At 34.8% G+C, this 19,736-nt stretch overlaps 1 protein-coding gene and 1 long non-coding RNA gene across 8 annotated transcripts in view; one reads left to right on the top strand and one right to left on the bottom strand.

Annotated features, from left to right (window-relative positions):
* The window catches only part of ERBIN (erbb2 interacting protein), a 133,912-nt gene that overhangs the window by 35,620 nt on the left and 78,556 nt on the right, over positions 1 to 19,736 (top strand). For all 7 annotated transcript variants that reach the window (XM_040451864.1, XM_040451887.1, XM_040451881.1 and 4 more), the window contains exons 2-4: positions 8,558 to 8,605; positions 13,713 to 13,910; positions 17,317 to 17,434. In XM_040451864.1, the coding sequence (XP_040307798.1) occupies positions 13,722 to 13,910; positions 17,317 to 17,434 (307 nt within the window). In that variant the 5' untranslated portion in view covers positions 8,558 to 8,605; positions 13,713 to 13,721. The remainder of the gene's footprint in view (positions 1 to 8,557; positions 8,606 to 13,712; positions 13,911 to 17,316; positions 17,435 to 19,736) is intronic.
* LOC121015157 (uncharacterized) lies at positions 294 to 19,706 on the bottom strand. The gene is made up of 3 exons (XR_005783668.1): positions 19,596 to 19,706; positions 6,745 to 6,747; positions 294 to 305 (listed from the first exon to the last, which is right to left on the bottom strand). It is a non-coding gene; the product is annotated as an uncharacterized LOC121015157 (long non-coding RNA).

Below are 19,736 nucleotides of genomic sequence, written 5' to 3'. Positions count from 1 at the left end.
TGGAATTAAATTTGAAATCAGAAACAAAATAAGGTTTAGTAGATCTCCACATATTGAATTAAGATGATTCTGAATAACCCATGGATAAAATAATAAATGGAAAAATCAGAAGCATTTTAAATTAACCAAGCATCAAAATTTATGAAGTACAGCTCAAGAGAATTTGTATCTTTAAATCTTTAAGAAAAAAGTATTAGAATCATTTATTTAATCTTTACCTGAAGAGACAGAAAAAAGAGACAAATTCAAAATGAATAAAAGGCAGAAAACAGAAAAAAATGAAATGCGTGAAATAGAAAACTTACCTTAAGAAAATGAACAAAGTGCTGGGGCGCTTGGGTGGCTCAGTCAGTTGAGCGTCCGACTTTGGTTCAGGTCATGATCTCTCAGTTTGTGGGTTTGAGCCCAGCATCCGGCTCTGCTGACAGCTCAGAGCCTGGAGCCTGCTTTGGATTCTGTGTCTAACCTCTCTCTCTGCCCTTCCCCCACTCATGCTCTGTTTCTCTCTCTCAAAGATAAACATTGGAAAATTTAAAAAAAGAAAATGAACAAAGTGTAAAGTTTCCTCTTTGAAAAAAACCAATATAGTTGATAAACTGATGAAGATTGATGGCTTAAAAAATCAGCCATTTATGTTCTCTTGAATTTGTGAATCAGCATTGTGGTCTTTTATCCCATGCTGCTTTATAACATCATGTTCTCAGGGCAACATTCAAAGAAGGTAAAAGTAGAAGTTTTAAATCTTCCTGAGGCATAGGTACTGTTATTTGCCTAACAAACTGCCATATAAGCAAGTCACAAGGTCAGTCTGAATTCAAGGAATGGGGAAATGGACTCAGTCTTTGATCTTGGGTGGTATAGAACACTGTGGCCATGTTTCTTAACTTATGTGGTTAAGTAAGAAAACAGTGAAGGGTCTAGATTTTACCTTGTTTACAAGCTAGTATGGTAACCTATCAGAAGACACAAGACCTCTAGATCAGAGACAAATAGTTTATTACTCACTACAAATGCAGGGACCAGGGCATATCTTGTGTCAATTTCCTGAGCTTTAATCTTCACATGCCTACACAGTGAGGGTCAGATGATTCCTGTAGGAGCAGTACTGTGCATTGCAGGAGAGGAAGCCCAAATTGGGAAACTCTGATTTTACATAGTACCACTGATGATGAGTCTGGTCCTTTCCTCTGAAAGTAAGAGACAAAAACCTTATCTTTAATCTGGAATTTAAGCAAATCTCAAGAGAGGAAATTGGACTGTCTTAATGTTGCTAAGCATTATTATCTTAGAATGTTTCTTTATACAAGCATATTTAATTGGCTGTAAATGACATTGCTCAAAGAACCCAGACCATGCAGAAATGTGAGATGTTCAAGGGGAGTTGTTTTCCAGCACAGTGCACAATAATTTACTTTCCTCCCATATGCAAAATTTGATCACTCTCTTCTCCAAAAGTTTTATCACATGAGGTTGTCAGGGTTTGCATTCCAGTGTCTTACGATCTAAATAAGGTCTAAGTATATATGAGGCTCTGCTATGCTATTTGTAATTAGAGAAGGGCAAAACAAAAATACAATGAGATACGGCTATGCACCCGACTACATAGGTTAAAATTAAGAAAGACATAGTATCAAGTGTTGTTGAAAATGTAACCAAAACTCAGGGAGTGTTAAATGATAAAACCACTTTTTTGTAAAACAACTTAAAAAAAAGTACGTATAATTAAATAAAGACTATGACCCAGCAATTTTGCTTCAGTGTATTTATCCATGAGAACCAAAGGCTACATTCTTATAATACTTGTACACAAATGTTAAGGCAGTCTTATTCAGGACAGGTTGACTTGCCTAGGGTGTTGATGGGAACCAGCTGAGGCGATAGAAGGATTTTATGTATGTATGTATGTATGTATATAGTTAACTTTTTGACCCCCTTTACCGATTTCTCCCAACCCCCTCCCCCACCTCTGGCAACCACCAATCTGTTTTCTACATATAGGAGGTTTTTTGTTTGTTTTTATTTGGTTTTAGATTCCACATATAAGAGAGATCAAATGGTATTTGTTTTTCTCTGTCTGACTTATTTAACTTAGCCTAATGTCCTCAAGGTCCATCCATCCAAGTTATTGCAAGTTGGCAAGATCTCACTTCTTTTTTATGGCTGAGTAATATGCATGTATGTGCGCCTGCATGTGCTGCAGTGAACATGGGTGTGAATAAATCTTTATGAGTTAGTGTTTTTGTTTTCTTCAGATAAATACCCGCACATGGAATTGCTGGATCATATGACTGGATCACTTTTTTTTTTTTTTTTTTGAGGGAACTTCATACTGTTTTCTATAGTAGCTGTGCCAGTTTACATTCTCATTAGAAGTACAGAAGAGTTCCCTTTTCTCCAAATCCTTACCAGTACTTGTTATTTCTTGTCTTTTTGATAATATCCATTCTAAAAGGTGAGAGGTGATAATCTTATGATGTACAAATAGTTTCTCTGATGATTAGTGATGTTGAACATCTTTTCCTGTATTTGTTGGCCATCTGTATGGTTTTTTTTTGAAAAGCATTTGTTCAGCTCTTCTGCCCATTTTTAATTGGATTTTTGTTTTGTCATTAAGGTATAGAAGTTCTATATTTTGAATACTAGCCTCTTACCAGATATATGGCTTGCATATGTTTTCTTCTCTTCTATAGGTTACCTTTTCATTCTGTTGATGGTTTCTTTTGCTGTGCTAGAGACTTTTTAGTATGATGTAGTCCTACTTATGTTTGCTTTTGTTGATTTTGGTGTCAGATTAAAAAAATCATCACCAAGTCAAGAAGCTTACCTACCCGTGTTTTCTTGTAGGAGTTTTATGGTTTTAGGTCTTATGTTTAAGTCTTTAATCCAGTTTGAGTTAATTTTTATGTACAATGTTAAGATAGTGGTCAAGTTTCATTCGTTTGCATGTGACTGTCCAGTTTTGTCCCCACTCTCATTTATCGAAGGGACTGTATATTCTTGGCTCCTTTGTTGTAAATTAATTGACTGTGTATGAATGGATATATTTTTGAGTGTTCTGTTCCATTGGTCTCTCTGTTTTTTATGGCATTATCATGTTGTTTTAATAACTGTAGCTCTATAGCTTTGTAATATACTTTGAAATCACAAGTATGATGCTGCTAGCTTTGTTCTTTCACAAAATTACTTTGGCTCTTTGGAGTTTGTTTTCTTGTTTTGTGTGGTATCGTACAAATTTTAGGATTATTCTAATTTTTTTGAAAAATGCCATTGGGATTTTGATAGAGATTGCATAGAATCTTTAGATTGCTGGGGCGCCTGGGTGGCTCAGTCAGTTGAGCATCCGACTTTGGCTCAGGTCATGATCTCACGGTCCGTGAGTTCGAGCCCCGCGTCGGGCTCTGTGCTGACAGCTCGGAGCCTGGAGCCTGCTTCGGATTCTATGTCTCCCTCTCTCTGACCCTCCCCTGTTCATGCTCTGTCTCTCTCTGTCTCAAAAATAAATAAACATTAAAAAAAAAAGAAAAGAATCTTTAGATTGCTTTGGATAGTATGGACATTGTACTCCTACTGATTCTTCTAGTTTATGAGTATGGAATAGCTTTTCATTTATTTGTGTCTTTAATTTCTTTCATTAATGTTTTAGAATTTTCAATATTCAGATCTTTCACCTTCATTAACTTTATTCCTAGGTATTTTATTCTTAGATACAATTGTAAATGGGATTGTTGTCTTTTTTTTTTTCTGAAAATTTGTTATTAGAAATTCAACTGATTTTTGTATCCTGCAACTTTACTGAATTCACTTAATTAGGTTTAATAGTTTTTTGATGAAGTCTTTAGGGTTTTTTTTTTTTAATTTTTTTTTTAACATTTATTTATTTTTAGACAGAGAGAGACACAGCATGAATGGGGGAGGGGCAGAGAGAGAGGGAGACACAGAATCGGAAGCAGGCTCCAGGCTCTGAGCCATCAGCCCAGAGCCTGACGCGGGGCTCGAACTCGCGGACCGCGAGATCGTGACCTGAGCTGAAGTCGGACGCTCAACCGACTGAGCCACCCAGAGGCCCCTAGGGTTTTTGTATATACTATTATGTCATTTGCAAATAGTGACATTTTTACTTTTTGCTTTCCAGTTTGGATGCCTTTTATTTCTTGTTCTTGCCTGATTGCTGTTGCTAGGACTAGATAGCTTCACTGGTGAATTCTATCAAATATTCAAAGAAACATTAATACCTATCCTTTTCAAACTCTTCCAGAGAATATAAGGGGAGGGAAGTCTTAGAGACTTACTTTATGAGGCTTTCATTGCCTTTATACCAAAATCAGAGAAAGATGCCAAAAGAAAAGAAAATCACAGGGCTATATACCTGATGAACATAGATGTAAACATCCTCGAGAAAATATTAGTAAACTGAATTGAACAATACATTAAAAGGATCATACACTATGATCAAGTGAGGTTTATTCTAGGGAAGTAAAGATGGGTCAACGTCCATAAAAATCAGTCCATGTGATGTATTATATTAACAAAATGAAGGGTAAAAATCATAATGATCATCTTAGTAAATTTGGAAAAAACATTTGACAAAAATTCAACATCCAGTTATGGTAAAAAATCTCAACAAAGTGAGTATAAAAGGAACATACATCAATATAATAAAGGCCACATATGACAAGTCCACAGCTGACATTCTACTCCGTGAAAAGCTGAAAATCTTTCTTCTAAGATTAGGAATGAAACAAAGATACCCACTCTTGCCCCTTTTTTTTTCACCATAGTATTTGATTTTACATCTTCATTGCTGTTGGTTACATGGATGTATACAGTTTCCAGACTATAAGGATCTATTTCATTATGTAAGTAATATGTAGAAATGTAAAAATGGAAATTTTTGCAAATGTGGACCTCTTTAGTAACTTCTATTTGTATATCTACTACTATTATGTATGTAAGATTTTTTAAAAACATGTTTAGGCTAACCATCATTTGATATGAAAATTGGATTAGTAGTGCTGATATTGAAGAAACTCAGATTTCTACTAGATTAGAATCAGGCCAGTAAAGTTCAGACATTGATGTTGGTCTTATAGCCATAAGTGAAACTTAGCTATTTGATCAGACTCCTTTTTCATTTCCTGCTGTATGTTGTAGGCATAGCACATTTTATACTTTCAGTTATTGATTTTTCCTTCAGGATAAAATGTTCTTAATAGCATTTATACTTTTTTCATTGAATAAGTTTCTTACCTTTCTTTTTTTTTTTCTTTCCTATCACTATTTTCATTGTTTACTATTCATGTACTTACCCATAATGAGTTAATAGTGTCCTTTATAAAATTGCCTCAGAACTAAGGACAGGTATACCAAATATAAATTAGCAAACAACTGTGATAGCCATGATTAAACTAAAATGATCTTAAATTTTTTTTTCAACGTTTATTTATTTTTGGGACAGAGAGAGACAGAGCATGAACGGGAGAGGGGCAGAAAGAGAGGGAGACACAGAATCGGAAACAGGCTCCAGGCTCTGAGCCATCAGCCCAGAGCCTGACGCGGGGCTCGAACTCACGGACCACGAGATCGTGACCTGGCTGAAGTCGGACGGTTAACCGACTGCGTCACCCAGGCGCCCCTAAACTAAAATGATCTTATACAACCACTAAGTGTCAATTAATAGCTGTGGGCATGCCTGAGGAGCCTTTGTTCTACATTTTAACTTTTGAACTCATTTAGAAAGATTAGTCCAACATTGAAATTTCTGTCAAATCTAGTTAGATATATTGTGTGATCTCTTCAAATCAATAGGAAAATATAATGTACTGTATTTTTAAAAACTTTTATAGTGACTTCACTTTTCAGTCTTTACAGTAATCCAAGCTAAGAGTTTGTCAAAATAATAGCAGAGAATGGAGAGGGAGAAAAGATGGTGGTTTGAGCATAGATGAAATAAGATTGAGCATGTATTTATAATTGTTGAGAATGATGGAGAAAAAGAAGTACATCTGCACTTTAAAATAAAGAATCTTAAGTTTTATATCTAATCTCCAAAATAAGAATCTCTTGAAAGAAGTTATAATAATCTATATTTTTGAAAAATACCCTATGTGTGTTTTATTTGGCTAGTTATACCATTGCACCCAAGGTCTGTTTTGTTTTCTTTTCTTTTCCTCCTCATGAGCAGTTTCTTTATTGGTGGGAGATCTTGCTATGACAATCTATGAATTGTTGCCCAAATCTCTTTATAAAAATTTACCAGTGGGCTCTTAAAAAGAAGCTGCCTGAGTGGCTCACTCAATTAAGTGTCTGTCTCTTGATTTCAGCTCAGGTCATGATCTCATGGTTTGGGAGATGAAGCCCCATATCAGTCTCTGAGCTGACAATGCAGAGTTTGTTTGGGATTCTGTCTCCCACTCTATCTGCTCACCATCCCCCCTCCCCCATCTCCTTCTCTCTCTCTCTCTTCTTTCTGTCTCTCTTTCTCTCTCTCAAAATATCATTTTTAAAAAATTTACCACTGGGCTCTTCTAATTAGATTATTCCAATTGCTTACAAATCAGCTGTTGTGACTCCTGATTCACATTCTACTCTCGCTACTGCTCTATTTTTCTAATGTCCTTTTAGCCAAAGTACCCGAATTATCTGTATTTGTTATGTCAGGTTATCCTCTTTTTTCTTCATTAACCTCCAACATTATTTTGTTTCCACCACTCCATAATAAATGATCTTGTCAAGATGACCAGTGACTTACTTTAATACACAATGACAGTTCTTTTTTTTTCTTAAAAAACTTTTTTTTTTACATTTATTTATTTTTGATAGAGACACAGCACAAGTAGGGGAGGGGCAGAGAAAGAAGGAGACACAGAATCTGAAGCAGGCTCCAGGCTCCGAGCTGTGAGCACACAGCCTGACACAGGGCTCGAACTCAGGAACTGTGAGATCATGACCTGAGCCGAAGTCGGACACTTAAACGACTGAGCCACCCAGGCGCCCCCACAGTGACAGTTCTTAAATTCTGACTAACATAGTTGATAACTTCTTTCGTCTTGAAACATTTTTTTTTTTTCTCACTTTGCCTTTAGGATATTACTTGGACTCATTGCTTCTCTTCAGTGTCTTTTGCTTGTTCTATCTCTTCTTTCTGATCTCTTATTTTTGTAATATTTCAGGGCTTAATCATTGGCCCTATTCTCTTTTTTGTCTGTGCTCATGCTCTTGATGCTTTCATCTAAATTCATTGCTTTAAATATCATCTGTAGGCAGATGACTTCCAAATTTATATTCTCAGTTTGGATCTGTCCCCACATCTCTGAATGCCCATATTCAGCTGCTTACTAAGGATCCCACTAGGACATCTTTCAGGTATTTTAAACTAACATTTCTAAACACAGATATCTCATCTAGGCTCTCTCCAAACTGCTCTTGCATATAGCGTTATTCTGGTTCAGCTTATTGGCAGTTCTGTTCTACCAGACTGTCACATATGTAGGAGTATGTTGAATGACAAATTTAGTGACCATCTTTGCTTGCTATACACAAAGGTATTTTTTGTAGCATGTGTTACAAGTAGAATTTGTGGTGAAGTTTAAACAACTAAGTAGTACTAAACCATTTAGCATGGGGGAAAATAGCCCAATAAATTTAGGGTGACTCTAAAATTTGGAACATAAATTTATGAATATTACCAATTTTTTAATAGAAAGGTTATGATGTATTTTTGTTAATGTTACTGTTTCAAGTTCAGGCTGTTTCACTTTGTAATGTATTGGCTGTACATGCAGAAAACTTCACAATGGCTTAAGAAAGTGGGGGATTTAGTTTTCTTACATATCAAGACATTCAAAAGTAGGCATTGGTTAGCATTGGTGCAGCTTGTTTTGTCTTTCTACTTTGTCAGGCTTATTAGCTGGTTTCTCATACTCACACTTGTTAACTTATGGTCATAGGATTATGGTTGGCAGCAGTAGACATGTTTACATCTGTCCCAGGATAAGGAAAACAAATGTCTGCCCATAACCAACCTCATTCCATCCCCAAAGCAGACTTCATATGTCACTGATCTCAACTATGTCATCTAACCCCTGTGCACCCTTTTTGGAAGGCTCAGTTGTGGATATTTAGCTGGGTCCATTACCACCATGAATAAAGTAAAATTTCTAGAAAGGAAGGAATAGAATCTGATCAGCATTTAGCATTGTATGCCTCCCAAAACAATCAAAAACTACTAAATTTAAATATAATTGGTAATTAGAATTTGTTTTGCTTAGAAAAAAATTATTATTTCTCAGTAGGTTCAAATAAGTGGGATTTTAATGGTAGATAGGCATTTGGTATTTGATATACGTAAGGGCTCGCCATAGTTGACAAATGTATTAAAAACCAGTGGTTAAGAAGCTACTTTTGTATTTAGAAGATAGCAAATTTGTTTGTTTACACTGGTGAATTTTTGATAATTTTAACTTACATTTTGAGGCAAATAAATTAGAAGAGATGATCCGTAAAATCATAAAGATCTATTTTTATTGTTAATTTTGTTTCTTTCTTTTCGTTTCCATAGAATGTTGGCTCAATTAAGAAACATCAGGGAGAGAACTTCAACCCAGTGGTAAGTAGCTTTAATTTCTTTTGTTAGTCTTATTCTTTTGTTTGTATTATTATTATGACTTTTCTTGGTTGGCTTCTCTTTCTGCATTTGATTAGAATATTTTTTATGTGTCCCAGGTTAAGTCTGGTTTATAAAGTGGCTCTTGCTTACCATTACATTAAAATTCTTATGAACATTCCCCAAGTTGATCACTTCCTTTTCAAACCTGACCAGACTTTCTTCCTTTGGTTTACTTCCTAGTAGTATTGTGTAAGGGAGGATCTCTTTGGTTGTTAGTATTCATTTATTTCTTTCATATGGTATTTTACTCCTGTGCCCTCAATGATTAAGGTCCTTTTCCTTTCTTTTTTTATTTTATTTTATTTTATTTTATTTTATTTTATTTTTTAATTTTTTTTTCAACGTTTATTTATTTTTGGGACAGAGAGAGACAGAGCATGAACGGGGAAGGGGCAGAGAGAGAGGGAGACACAGAATCAGAAACAGGCTCCAGGCTCTGAGCCATCAGCCCAGAGCCTGACGCGGGGCTCGAACTCCCGGACCGCGAGATCGTGACCTGGCTGAAGTCGGACGCTTAACCGACTGCGCCACCCAGGCGCCCCTTGGTCCCTTTCCTTTCTTAACAATCAGCAGTTTTAGTCTGCTAAATTAGGGTCCATTTTTGTATTGGCTTGAGGCCCCCTGAATTTAATCTAAGGTCTAAACTGCTTTCTTCGTAGCCTCTGTCAACAAGAGGTTTTTACTTAAGATGTAACCTTTTTCCTAAAGCATCTGATCTTCGTTTTTTTTAATAGTTTTTAAAATTTATTAAATATAAAATAGTTTATAAAATTTATTTTTAAAATAGTTTTAAAAATTTATTAATTTTGTGAGAGTCAGAGATAGCGTGAGTAGGGGAGGGGCAGAGAGAGAAAATCCCAAGCAGGCTCCGCGCTACCAGCACAGAGCCCAATGTGGGGCTCAAACTCACTAACTGAGATCATGAAGTGAGCCGAAACTAAGAGTCAGAGCCTTAACTAACTGAGTCACCCAGGTGCCTCTAATCTTCCTTTTCTGAATTCATTTTCTCTTCTGATATGTTTTAGAATTTCTGACCATCTGTCTGCAACATGATCTTTGGTTAGCACTACAGAAGAACCTTGGATGTTGTTTTACCTTCGTTAACCTTTACTCTGGGGGTGCCTGAATGGCTCATTCGGTTGAACATCTGACTCTCGATTTTGACTCAGGTCATAATCTCTGGATGGTGAGATCAAGCCCCGCTTTGGACTCAGTGCTGAATGTGGAGCCTGCTTGGGATTCTTTCTCTCCCTCTCTTTGCCCCTCCCTATCTCGTGTACACACGCTAGTGCTCTCTCTCTCAAAATAAATAAGCAATAAAAAGAACAATAAATAACCAATAAATAAGCAATAAAAAGAACAATAAATAAGCAATAAAAAGAACACATTCTGTCTTGTAAATTGTCTTATGCTTCAAGTGTGCTGCACGCATGACAACATTTCAAATAAATACGTTCTTTTAAGTTGCATATATTTGGTAGTAAACATTTCATGCCCAGTTATAGTCCCAAATCCATTATGATTTCTGGGATTTTTAGGCCCTATCTTCCAAGTTTTGGGGTACTATCGTATTGTATAAATAAAAGCATATAGTAGTTATAATATGGTGAACCAGAGCAATAGTTTCAAACATTGAACCAACATTGCCCCATCGAACTTTCTGCACTAATAGAAATGTTCTCAATCTTCTTTTACTGAGTATAGTATCCACTAGCCACATGTGGCTGTTGAACTTTTAAAATGTGCATAGTGTGACTGATAAAAGAGAATTTTAATTTGATTTGATTTAACTTGAATTTTAAGGTTAAAATGGCTATGTGTCCAGTGGCTACCATATTGGAAAGAGCAGATTGAATTCCCTATTGTTCTTAAGTGTCGTCTTAACTCATTATCAGTTGAAATCTTAGAATCCCTGCAGCAAGAAATTTCATATTCATTTTTGGAATCTTTTATTTTTGCTATCCCATAAACACACAAGTATAAGCTAAATTCCCCTTTAGCAATGAAATTCTCATTAGGTCAATAAAACTGCTTATTCTTGGCAGTAAAACACACCTTCATATAAACATAGATTATTAATAAGCATTCAGTAAACTTTTCTGGATATTTCTTTGTTGACAAAGTTTTTTTTGTATTGAAGTATAATGGACATGTAACATTATATTCATTTCAGGTGTACAACATGATTCATTATATGTATATATTGCTAAATGTCCACCACAATAAATCTAATTAATTAACATTCATTACCATATGTAGTTAACAAATTTTTTTCTTACAATGAGAAATTTTTTTTAGAATTTTTTTTAAGTTTATTCATTTATTATTTCTGAGAGAGAGAGAGGGAGGGAGAGGGAGAAAGAGAGAGAGAGAGAGAGTGCACAAGCAGGATGGGGCAGAAAGAGAGGGAGACACAGAATCCAAAGCAGGCTCCAGGCTCTGAGCTATCAGCATAGAGCCCAAAGAGGGGCTCCAACCCACAGACTGTGAGTTCGTGACCTAAGCCGAAGTTGGATGCCTGATTGTGCTACCCAGGCACCCCTCCATGAGAACTTTTAAGATCTCTCTCAGCAGTTTTCAAATATGCAGTACAGTATTATTATTAATTACAGTCACCATGCTGTATGTTATATTCCCATGAGACAAAGATACTATGTAGTAGAAACTTTTGTTTAACACCATAGTGTAGGGGAGGAAAAATTTTTCTTTGACCTTTTTAGGGTCTTTGGCTGGATGTAAAAAGTAAACTTAGAAAGACAGATTAACAGGAGAAAGCATGCAAATTTATTTAATGCAAGTGTTTTAAGTTTTTTTTAATGTTTATTGTATGTTTGAGAGAGAAAGAGAGAGACAGCATGAGTGGGGGAATGGCACAGAGAGAGAGAGGAAGACACAGATTCTGAAACAGGCTCCAGGCTCTGAGCTGTCAGCACAGAGCCTGACATGGGGCTTGAACTCACTTGGCTAGGTCATGACCTGAACCAAAAGTCAGATGCTTAACTGACTGAGCCACCCGGGTGCCCTATTTAATGCAAGTTTTAAGTGGCACAGGAGCCTTCATAATGAGTAAGGACCTAAAGAAACCATTAAAACTTAATATTTTTATACTACATTTGTTGAAGAGTGTAGAGTTGTGTAGAAGTATAATAGGTCAGAGTATGAGGTTAAGTGTAGTAAAGTGGGGGAAATTTAGTAAAGCCCGTTTTTTAGGACTTTTCTCCATTCTTCAGAGATGGGGCTGCTATTTTCCTCCAGGTATAAGGAAGGCCCCTGTCACATAAGGATTTTATGATCTGTTTCAGGAGAGAAGTGTAAGGGTAAGCGAGCATGACCTTCCTGCTTCTGCTGTTTTCTCAGACTCTTTAAGTGTAAAATATTCAGTATGTCAAGGTGCCATACCTTGGAGTGTTGTGTTCTGAGCTCCATCAGTATTTTGTTTTTGTAAACTATGAAGAAGTGCGTAATAAAGCCCTATTGATATTTTAATCATTTCGAGAAGCTGAGTTCAAGTGTATCATTACATATTGAGAAGCAGTCTAATGTAATAAGAGTACAGAATCACTTTATTATGGAAAAATAGGGATTATAGTATATGTGTTGGAAAGGTATAGCAGGTTGAAATGAGAATATACATATATTTTACCTAAAGAACTTAGCACAGTGCCTGGCATATAAATTGACTAAGAATAGTCATATTTTTTAAAAGATTGCAGGTGGAATACTTATTGTTGTAAAACATTTTAAAAATATCATATAATTTGAAATAGAACTGTTAGAAGCAGTGCCTTGCCAAGCCGTATTGAAACCTGAGGCAAAATAGGGGTGTCTGGGTGGCTCAGTTGGTTGAGCATCTGATTTCAGCTCAGGTCATGATCTTACGGTTCATGGATTCGAGCCCCGACTGGGGCTCTGTGCTGAGCTCAGAGCCTGGAGCCTACTTTGGATTCTGTGTTACCCTCTGCCCCTCCTCTGCTTGCACTCTGTCTTTCTCTCTCAAAAATAAATAAACATTAAACAAAAATAAAAAATAAAAAAACCTGAGCCAAAATAAAAAAGTTCATAATACCAATCCTGTGTTTATTTTAAAAATAGTCATTTTGTTCATAAACAGATCATTTTTCAGTTATTTTAATTAAATAATACATTAAAATTTTTAATTTGATTACTGCATTGTTTTGGTGCTTTTTATATTTTGTGCTTGAGGTAATTGCTTCACTGGTTTCAACCTAGTCTTGGCCCTGGTTGGAAGTGATCTATTACTCTAATAGTCATCTGTTCAAAGCAAGAATTTATCATTTTACAAAGAATTGATTACTGATTGGCAGTCAGTCTTATTTATTGAAGTAGGTTTTCTTTGGTAATATAATCTTAGACCAGTTGGAATTAACCTTTGTGTACACACTGTATTTTTAATAAAATTAGCCTAGAAAATTTTCACTAATTCAGAATTAAACCTTTCCCCCATTTAGTTTGAAACAATGAGATTGGTATATCCTTTAATGAAGCCAGTTTATTCTCTAGTGTGTAACCTTACACAAATATAAGACTTTTAAGTTCTTTAGAAAAATTAAAAGGCCAATATTTAATTGGAACAAAATAAACTTGGCATGTACTGGAATTTTGATGTGGAAGATCAAAACTCAAAACTTCCTACTTCCTACTCAAAACTGCATAGAGTCAAATTCTTAATTAAAAAATAGCTCTTACCCGGAAATTAAGGAAATCTTTTTGTTGTATTAGGATTTTTCTAGTTGAGTATAAGCAAGACTCATCAAGCATGGTTCTTACAGAAGCATATAAGTGGTTATTTAACAGGTCATTTTTTTAAAGTAGGGAAGTACTTGAGTTCATTTGAAATTCAGTATATAAATATATATATATATTTAGATAGTAAAACAATGTTAAATATATTCCATTGGATGTGTGTAAAGGAGAAGATACTTATCTTTGATATATAAATTGTGATAAATGAATTGGAATTATTTGTTTTGAAAAATTGTTGGCTATAATATGTATAACTAAATTTATTTTTATTTGAATATTGCAGTGTCTAAAAATGACTACAAAACGAAGTTTGTTTGTGCGGTTGGTACCATGTCGGTGTCTACGAGGGGAAGAGGAGACTGTAACTACCCTTGATTATTCTCATTGCAGTTTGGAACAGGTTCCCAAAGAGGTTTTTACTTTTGAGAAAACTCTGGAGGAACTCTATTTAGATGCTAATCAGATTGAAGAGCTTCCAAAGGTATGTTAATACTATCTTTTAAGAATTACCTTTGGTTTGGGGTGCCTGGGTGGCTCAGTTGGTCAAGTGCATGACTTCAGCTCAGATCATGATCTCACAGTTCCTGGCTTCAAGCCCCACAACCAGCTCTGTGTGCTGACAGCTCAAAGCCTGGAGCCTGCTTCAGATTCTGTGTCTCCTCTCTCTGCCCCTCCCCTACTCACACTCTGTCTCTCTCTCAAAAATAAACATTAAAAAAATTTTTTAAAAAAGAATTGCCTGTGGTTATTTTTATGCATAGAGATATAATATTCCCAGTGTTGCCATAATGCTGCCAATATATATGTGTTTCCATTGTTTTCTTTGTTTCTTATATTTTTTCCTGGTTTAATTTTATCTTAGGGTATGCAACACAATTAAGAATTTTGTAAAATAGAATTTTAAACTTTGTGTCTTCAAGCCAGTTGATTGAATATTTAAGTAAATAATTAAAATTTTATGTTTAATTTCAGTTTTTTATAGCCAGCGAGATAGAGTAAGACTATACAGTTTTGGCAGCCAGTAGATTTAGCTGGACAAATCATTAAAATTAATGTTTTCTTTTTGTAGTTTTTATCAGACATTGGTCTATACTATTGCGATTGAGAATAAATTGTCCTTTTGGTTGTCATATAATATTTTTTGTTATTAAACAGTTTTTTAGACGTATTATTCCTTTTGCGACTTAATTTTTTTTTTTAAGTTTATTTTGCGAGGAAAATATGAATGGGGTGGGGAAGGGAAGGAAGAGAGAGAATCCCAAACAGGCTTCATACTGTCAGCACAAGTGAATCTCACAAACAGAGATCATGACCTGATCTGAAATAAATGGAAGGAAAAATAAGATAAAAACAGAGAGGGAGGCCAAACCATAAGAGACTCTTAAATACAGAGAACAAACTGAGGGTTGCTTGCGGGGTGTTGGATGGGGGGATGGGCTAAATGGGTGATGGGCGTTAAGGAGGACATTTGTTGGGATGAGCACTGGGGGTTGTATGTAAGTGATGAATCATTAAATTCTACTCCAGAAGCCATTATTACACTCTATGTTAACTAACTTATATTTAAAAAAAAAAAGAAAAAAAAAAAGTCGGATGTATAGCCAACTCAGCCACCCAGGTGCCCGAGAACTTAACTTTTCTGAAATGTAAGAATAACTAGAGGGAGAAAGTTGGTTTGTTGCCATGAAACATCTATCCTCTCACATTATCAAAATTTTTCAGTGGCTACTTGTTTTCCCTTAAATCCTAATCCCTGTTCGTTCTCAACTCAGTTTTTTGTTTATTATGGAAAAACTGCAATAGATTTAATTGTTAGAATGTTTTACTACCCAAACAGTAGTGTTTATCACAACTGTGTAGAGAAGCACTGATGGTTCATAAATATGTGTGGCATTTCCAAAAAGCAAACTATGATTTGCACTGGCAGATTTAGAAGATAAAAATAGAAGACACCCAGTGAAATTATAATTTTTTTTTATTACGTTTCTTTATTTTTGAGAGGCAGAGAGAGACAGAGCATGAGTGGGGGGAGGGGCAGAGAGAGAGGGAGACACAGAATCTGAAGCAGGCTCCAGACTTTGAGCCGTCAGCCCAGAGCCCGACACAGGGCTCCAACCCACAAACCATGAGATCATGACCTGAGCTGAAGTCGGACACTCAACCGACTGAGCCACCCAGGCACCCCTGAAATTATAATTTTTAGATGAATGGTGAATAATTTTTTAATGTAAGTGTTTTATGCAATAAATGGGGCATACTTCTAAAAATTATTCATTATTTCCAGAAGTTCGAATTTCATCTGGCAACCCTAACTTGAAATAGAATAGAAAGTAGAGTGTGTTGCATGTGTCCATTGTTGCATGAAATATTTGTGTTAAATGTCTCTGTGTGTACATACTGGATGGCAGTCCTTTGAAAAAGGCTTTTCTTTCAGTGGCCACTAGTAAAAATATTTTGAAAGCTAGGGCCATCCAAGCTTGTCTTATAAAGAAATCTGTGTATGGCTAAGGATAAAATATTAAAGATTGCAGTTGTATGTTTATAAATTACTTCCCTAGGTTGTAATAAGGTTCTTTGTAAATTATTTTTTCCTTATATAGTTCTTTAGAAAATAATTTATCTTCCTTTTGTTATTTTGGAAAACTTGAAAGTCTAAGAGTAGTCTCTTTCTGTAATAAGTACTAGTAGGGTCTCAGTCTGAGGATTGAGGGGAAAAGAGAGGCTTGCTGTGAAAGTGCAAATAACTGAACCACTTAAGCATAACTTACCATTTTTAGAAGAATGCTCTTCTCAAATAGGGCTTATTCAGTGCCATCCTGATTAACAGTTTTTTGTTTGTTTTTCTAAACACTTTAACATTTTAAGAACAGTTGTAGGTTCACAGCAAAATCGAGATTTCTCATATACCTACACTGTTCCCACACATGCATAGCCTCCACCATTGTCAACATACTCTAGCAGAGTGGTGCTTACATTAAAATTGATAAACCTATGTTGAAAAATTATAATCACCCACAGTCCATAGTTTGCAGTGTAGTTGTACATTTATGGGTTTGGACAAATGTATAATGAAATGTTTCCATGATTGTGGTATCATACAGAGTATTTTCATTGCCCTAAAAATTCTCTGTGCTCCGTATAGTCTGTAGTTTTTTGGTATGGAAGTTAGAAGTGACCCATTTACCTACACTTCTGGTTGAATATATTTTATTTAAAATATATTTTATTTAAATAAATATATTGTATTTTAATGTATTGTGATTTTAGCATAATAGGATATTTGTTCCCTTATTATTTTGTTTTCCCAAATCAGAACTGTGTTTTTGTTTTTTAGCTTTGTTTTTCTTTTTATGAGACAGGGAAAGAGAGAATTCCAAGCAGGCTCCATGCTGTCAGCACAGGGCCCAACATGGGGCTCGATCTCACAAACCATGAGATCATAACCTGAGCTGAAATCAAAAGTTAGGTGCTTAACCCACTGAACCACGCAAGTGCCCCTATTTTGAATCATTTTAAATCCATTGTACTTATTTGAATTTAATTTTTATAAACTTTCGTTTTGGAATAAGGATGTTTGAAATACAAGTTTCAAACTTTAGCTTATTTAATAGCCACTTATTCTTTACTACTTTAACCAAGAATACAGCCATATAAGTGTTCTTATTAAGTGCATTTTGCTTAGGGCTGAAGTGTGAATATGTAAATGATTGAGTAGTTCAGTTGTGTTCAAATCTATAATAGCAGGAAACAATTAGAGATCTTTCTTGGTATTTATGTAGATACAATTCATTCAGTTTTAGTTACACTAATATTTTTTTGTATAAATGTTAATAAAATATTTAAGGAAACTTAAATAATCAAAAACTTTTCTTTCCTTGTTTCAATAGCAACTTTTTAACTGTCAGTCTCTACATAAACTGAGTTTGCCAGACAATGATTTAACAACATTACCAGCATCTATTGCAAATCTCATTAATCTCAGGGAACTGGATGTCAGCAAGAATGGTAAGATTCCCCCCCCCCCCGACTTAAGTGGGAACACGTTATTTTGTTAAGATTTCTATTGTGTGTTAACAAACAAAAATATAAAATTTAAAAGTATTATTGTATTAGCTTCTATATATATATATATAACTTACATATATGATAGCTTAAAGCACTATGGAGAATAAATGTAAAATATTTTAAATGACCTTTTAATTAAAATGTTATGGATACATGCATGTACATATTTCTATATCTTTACCTTTATATATTTATAAATATTCACTGTCCTTTTGTTTGTAATGATGAGAAACTACTAACAACTGTAGTGTTCATTGTTCATGACACTGTTTGGTACAGTCATAGAGTGAAATCTAATGTAGCTCTATCAATACGGACATGAAATATTTACGGTATAGTCTTAACTGTTTAAAAAAATGTTGTGCAACATTAGAAATGAATTGAACATCTTTAAATCTTTATTGAGAGACCAGTTTTTGCCAAGTACTTTATTAGGACCTAGGATTACATTTAATGATGAGAAATAAAAGGACATGGTGACTGTTCTCCTGCTGCATACAGTTTTGGTTTAGTATGTTTAGTTTGATATAGACTGAAAACATTGGGGAAAATACATTCCAAAATGTTAAGTGCTTATCTTGTCTGAGAGAGACAAGTAGATACTTGAAAATTTTAGAATGAGCATGTATTTATTACATAATTACAAAAACAAATCACAAGACAGTAAATGTTAAATGGTCTGTCAAAAGATAAGACTTCAACGAACACTAAATACCAAGTCATATTCATATAATTCTTTGTAACATTTGGAGAAAATCTTTATAAACGAGGTCCAAAAGTTAGTGCAGTAGCACCAGTAAATGCCTAGCAATCCTATTCCATAGCTCTTGGTTGCAGAGTTACTTTTTGTCTTGATGATATGAATATCAAGGAGTAATCTTTCCAACATATCAATTCCACGTTTTAGGACTCATTATGAAAACCACATTAGGACCAATTAAAAAGATCATCTTCTTTTCACAATTAACAGTTAACTTGGAATTAATTAACGATGGTGTCTACCCATTGCCATAAAAAAAATACTTAAAAGTCAATAAATACATTTACTGCATGCCTTGATATGCTAAGCCCTAATTATCTTAGTTGTGGGCATTCCATATCAAATAATTGTATATTTTGTAGGAAAATCATCAAATCTATACCTATTTAAGGATTAAATCCTTTTTAAGGAGGTATAATATGTCCATATGCACTCTAGATTCAGGTTCAGGTTACAGTGGTTAGTGCTCTACTGGGTTTCAATTGTCAATAGCCAATAAATTTTAAGTTTAAAAGTTTTAATTTTTTTAATTTAATTTTTTTAATGAAATTTATTGTCAAATTGGTTTCCATACAACACCCAGTGCTCATCCCAAAAAATGCTCTCTTCCATACCCATCACCCACCCTCCCCTCCTTCCCACCCCCCCATCAACCCTCAGTTCTCAGTTTTTAAGAGTCTCTTATGCTTTGGCTCTCTCCCACTCTAACCTCTTTTTTTTTTTTCCTTCCCCTCCCCCATGGGTTTCTGTTAAGTTTCTCATGATCCACATAAAAAAGTTTTAATTTTTAAGATTATTATTGAATCATTTAACTTTATGGTTAAATTTTTCTGTTATATGAAAAAAAATCTGTGTTTAAAAAAAAATTTTTTTTTTAAATGTTTATTTATTTTTGAGAGAGACAGAGACAGGATGTGAGTGGGTTAGGGGCAGAGAGAGAGGGAGACAAAGAATCCAAAGCAGGCTCCAGGCTCTGAGCTGTCAGCACAGAGCCCGACGCAGGCCTCAAACTCACGAGCTGTGAGATCATGACCTGAGCCGAAGTCGGACACTCAACTGGCTGAGCCACCCAGGTGCCACGAAAAAATCTGTTCTAGATAAAAATTTAGAATTTTTCCTTTAGATTGGATTCATTTATATCCTGTTTTTCTTCAATTTATTTCAAAAATTTCGTAGTCAAAATAAAAGCCTACGTAAGAATTGACAGAACGCTCATGGTTTCACCCACCATTAGCATTTTGCCATATTTGCTTTCTTTCTTTTTTAAAAATACGAATTTTTGAATTTAATGTTCAAGGAAAAGATATATTGTTGCTTATATAAAATTTCTTTTTAGTAAACTTAACATTTTAGGTTGCAGACATGAACTTTACCATTAAATACTAGAAGTAGCATTTCTCAAGAACTTGGAAATCCTTACATACAACCATAATATCATTATCACTTTCAAGAAATTTGATATTACATTTTCCTCTTGCCTAA

The sequence above is a fragment of the Herpailurus yagouaroundi genome, unplaced genomic scaffold, assembly GCF_014898765.1.
Source record: "Herpailurus yagouaroundi ecotype Mexico unplaced genomic scaffold, PumYag 29, whole genome shotgun sequence".
Taxonomy (NCBI): Eukaryota; Metazoa; Chordata; class Mammalia; order Carnivora; family Felidae; genus Herpailurus; species Herpailurus yagouaroundi.
The sequence above is the reverse complement of the archived record's forward strand: the minus strand, read 5'-3'. Positions and strand labels throughout refer to the sequence as shown.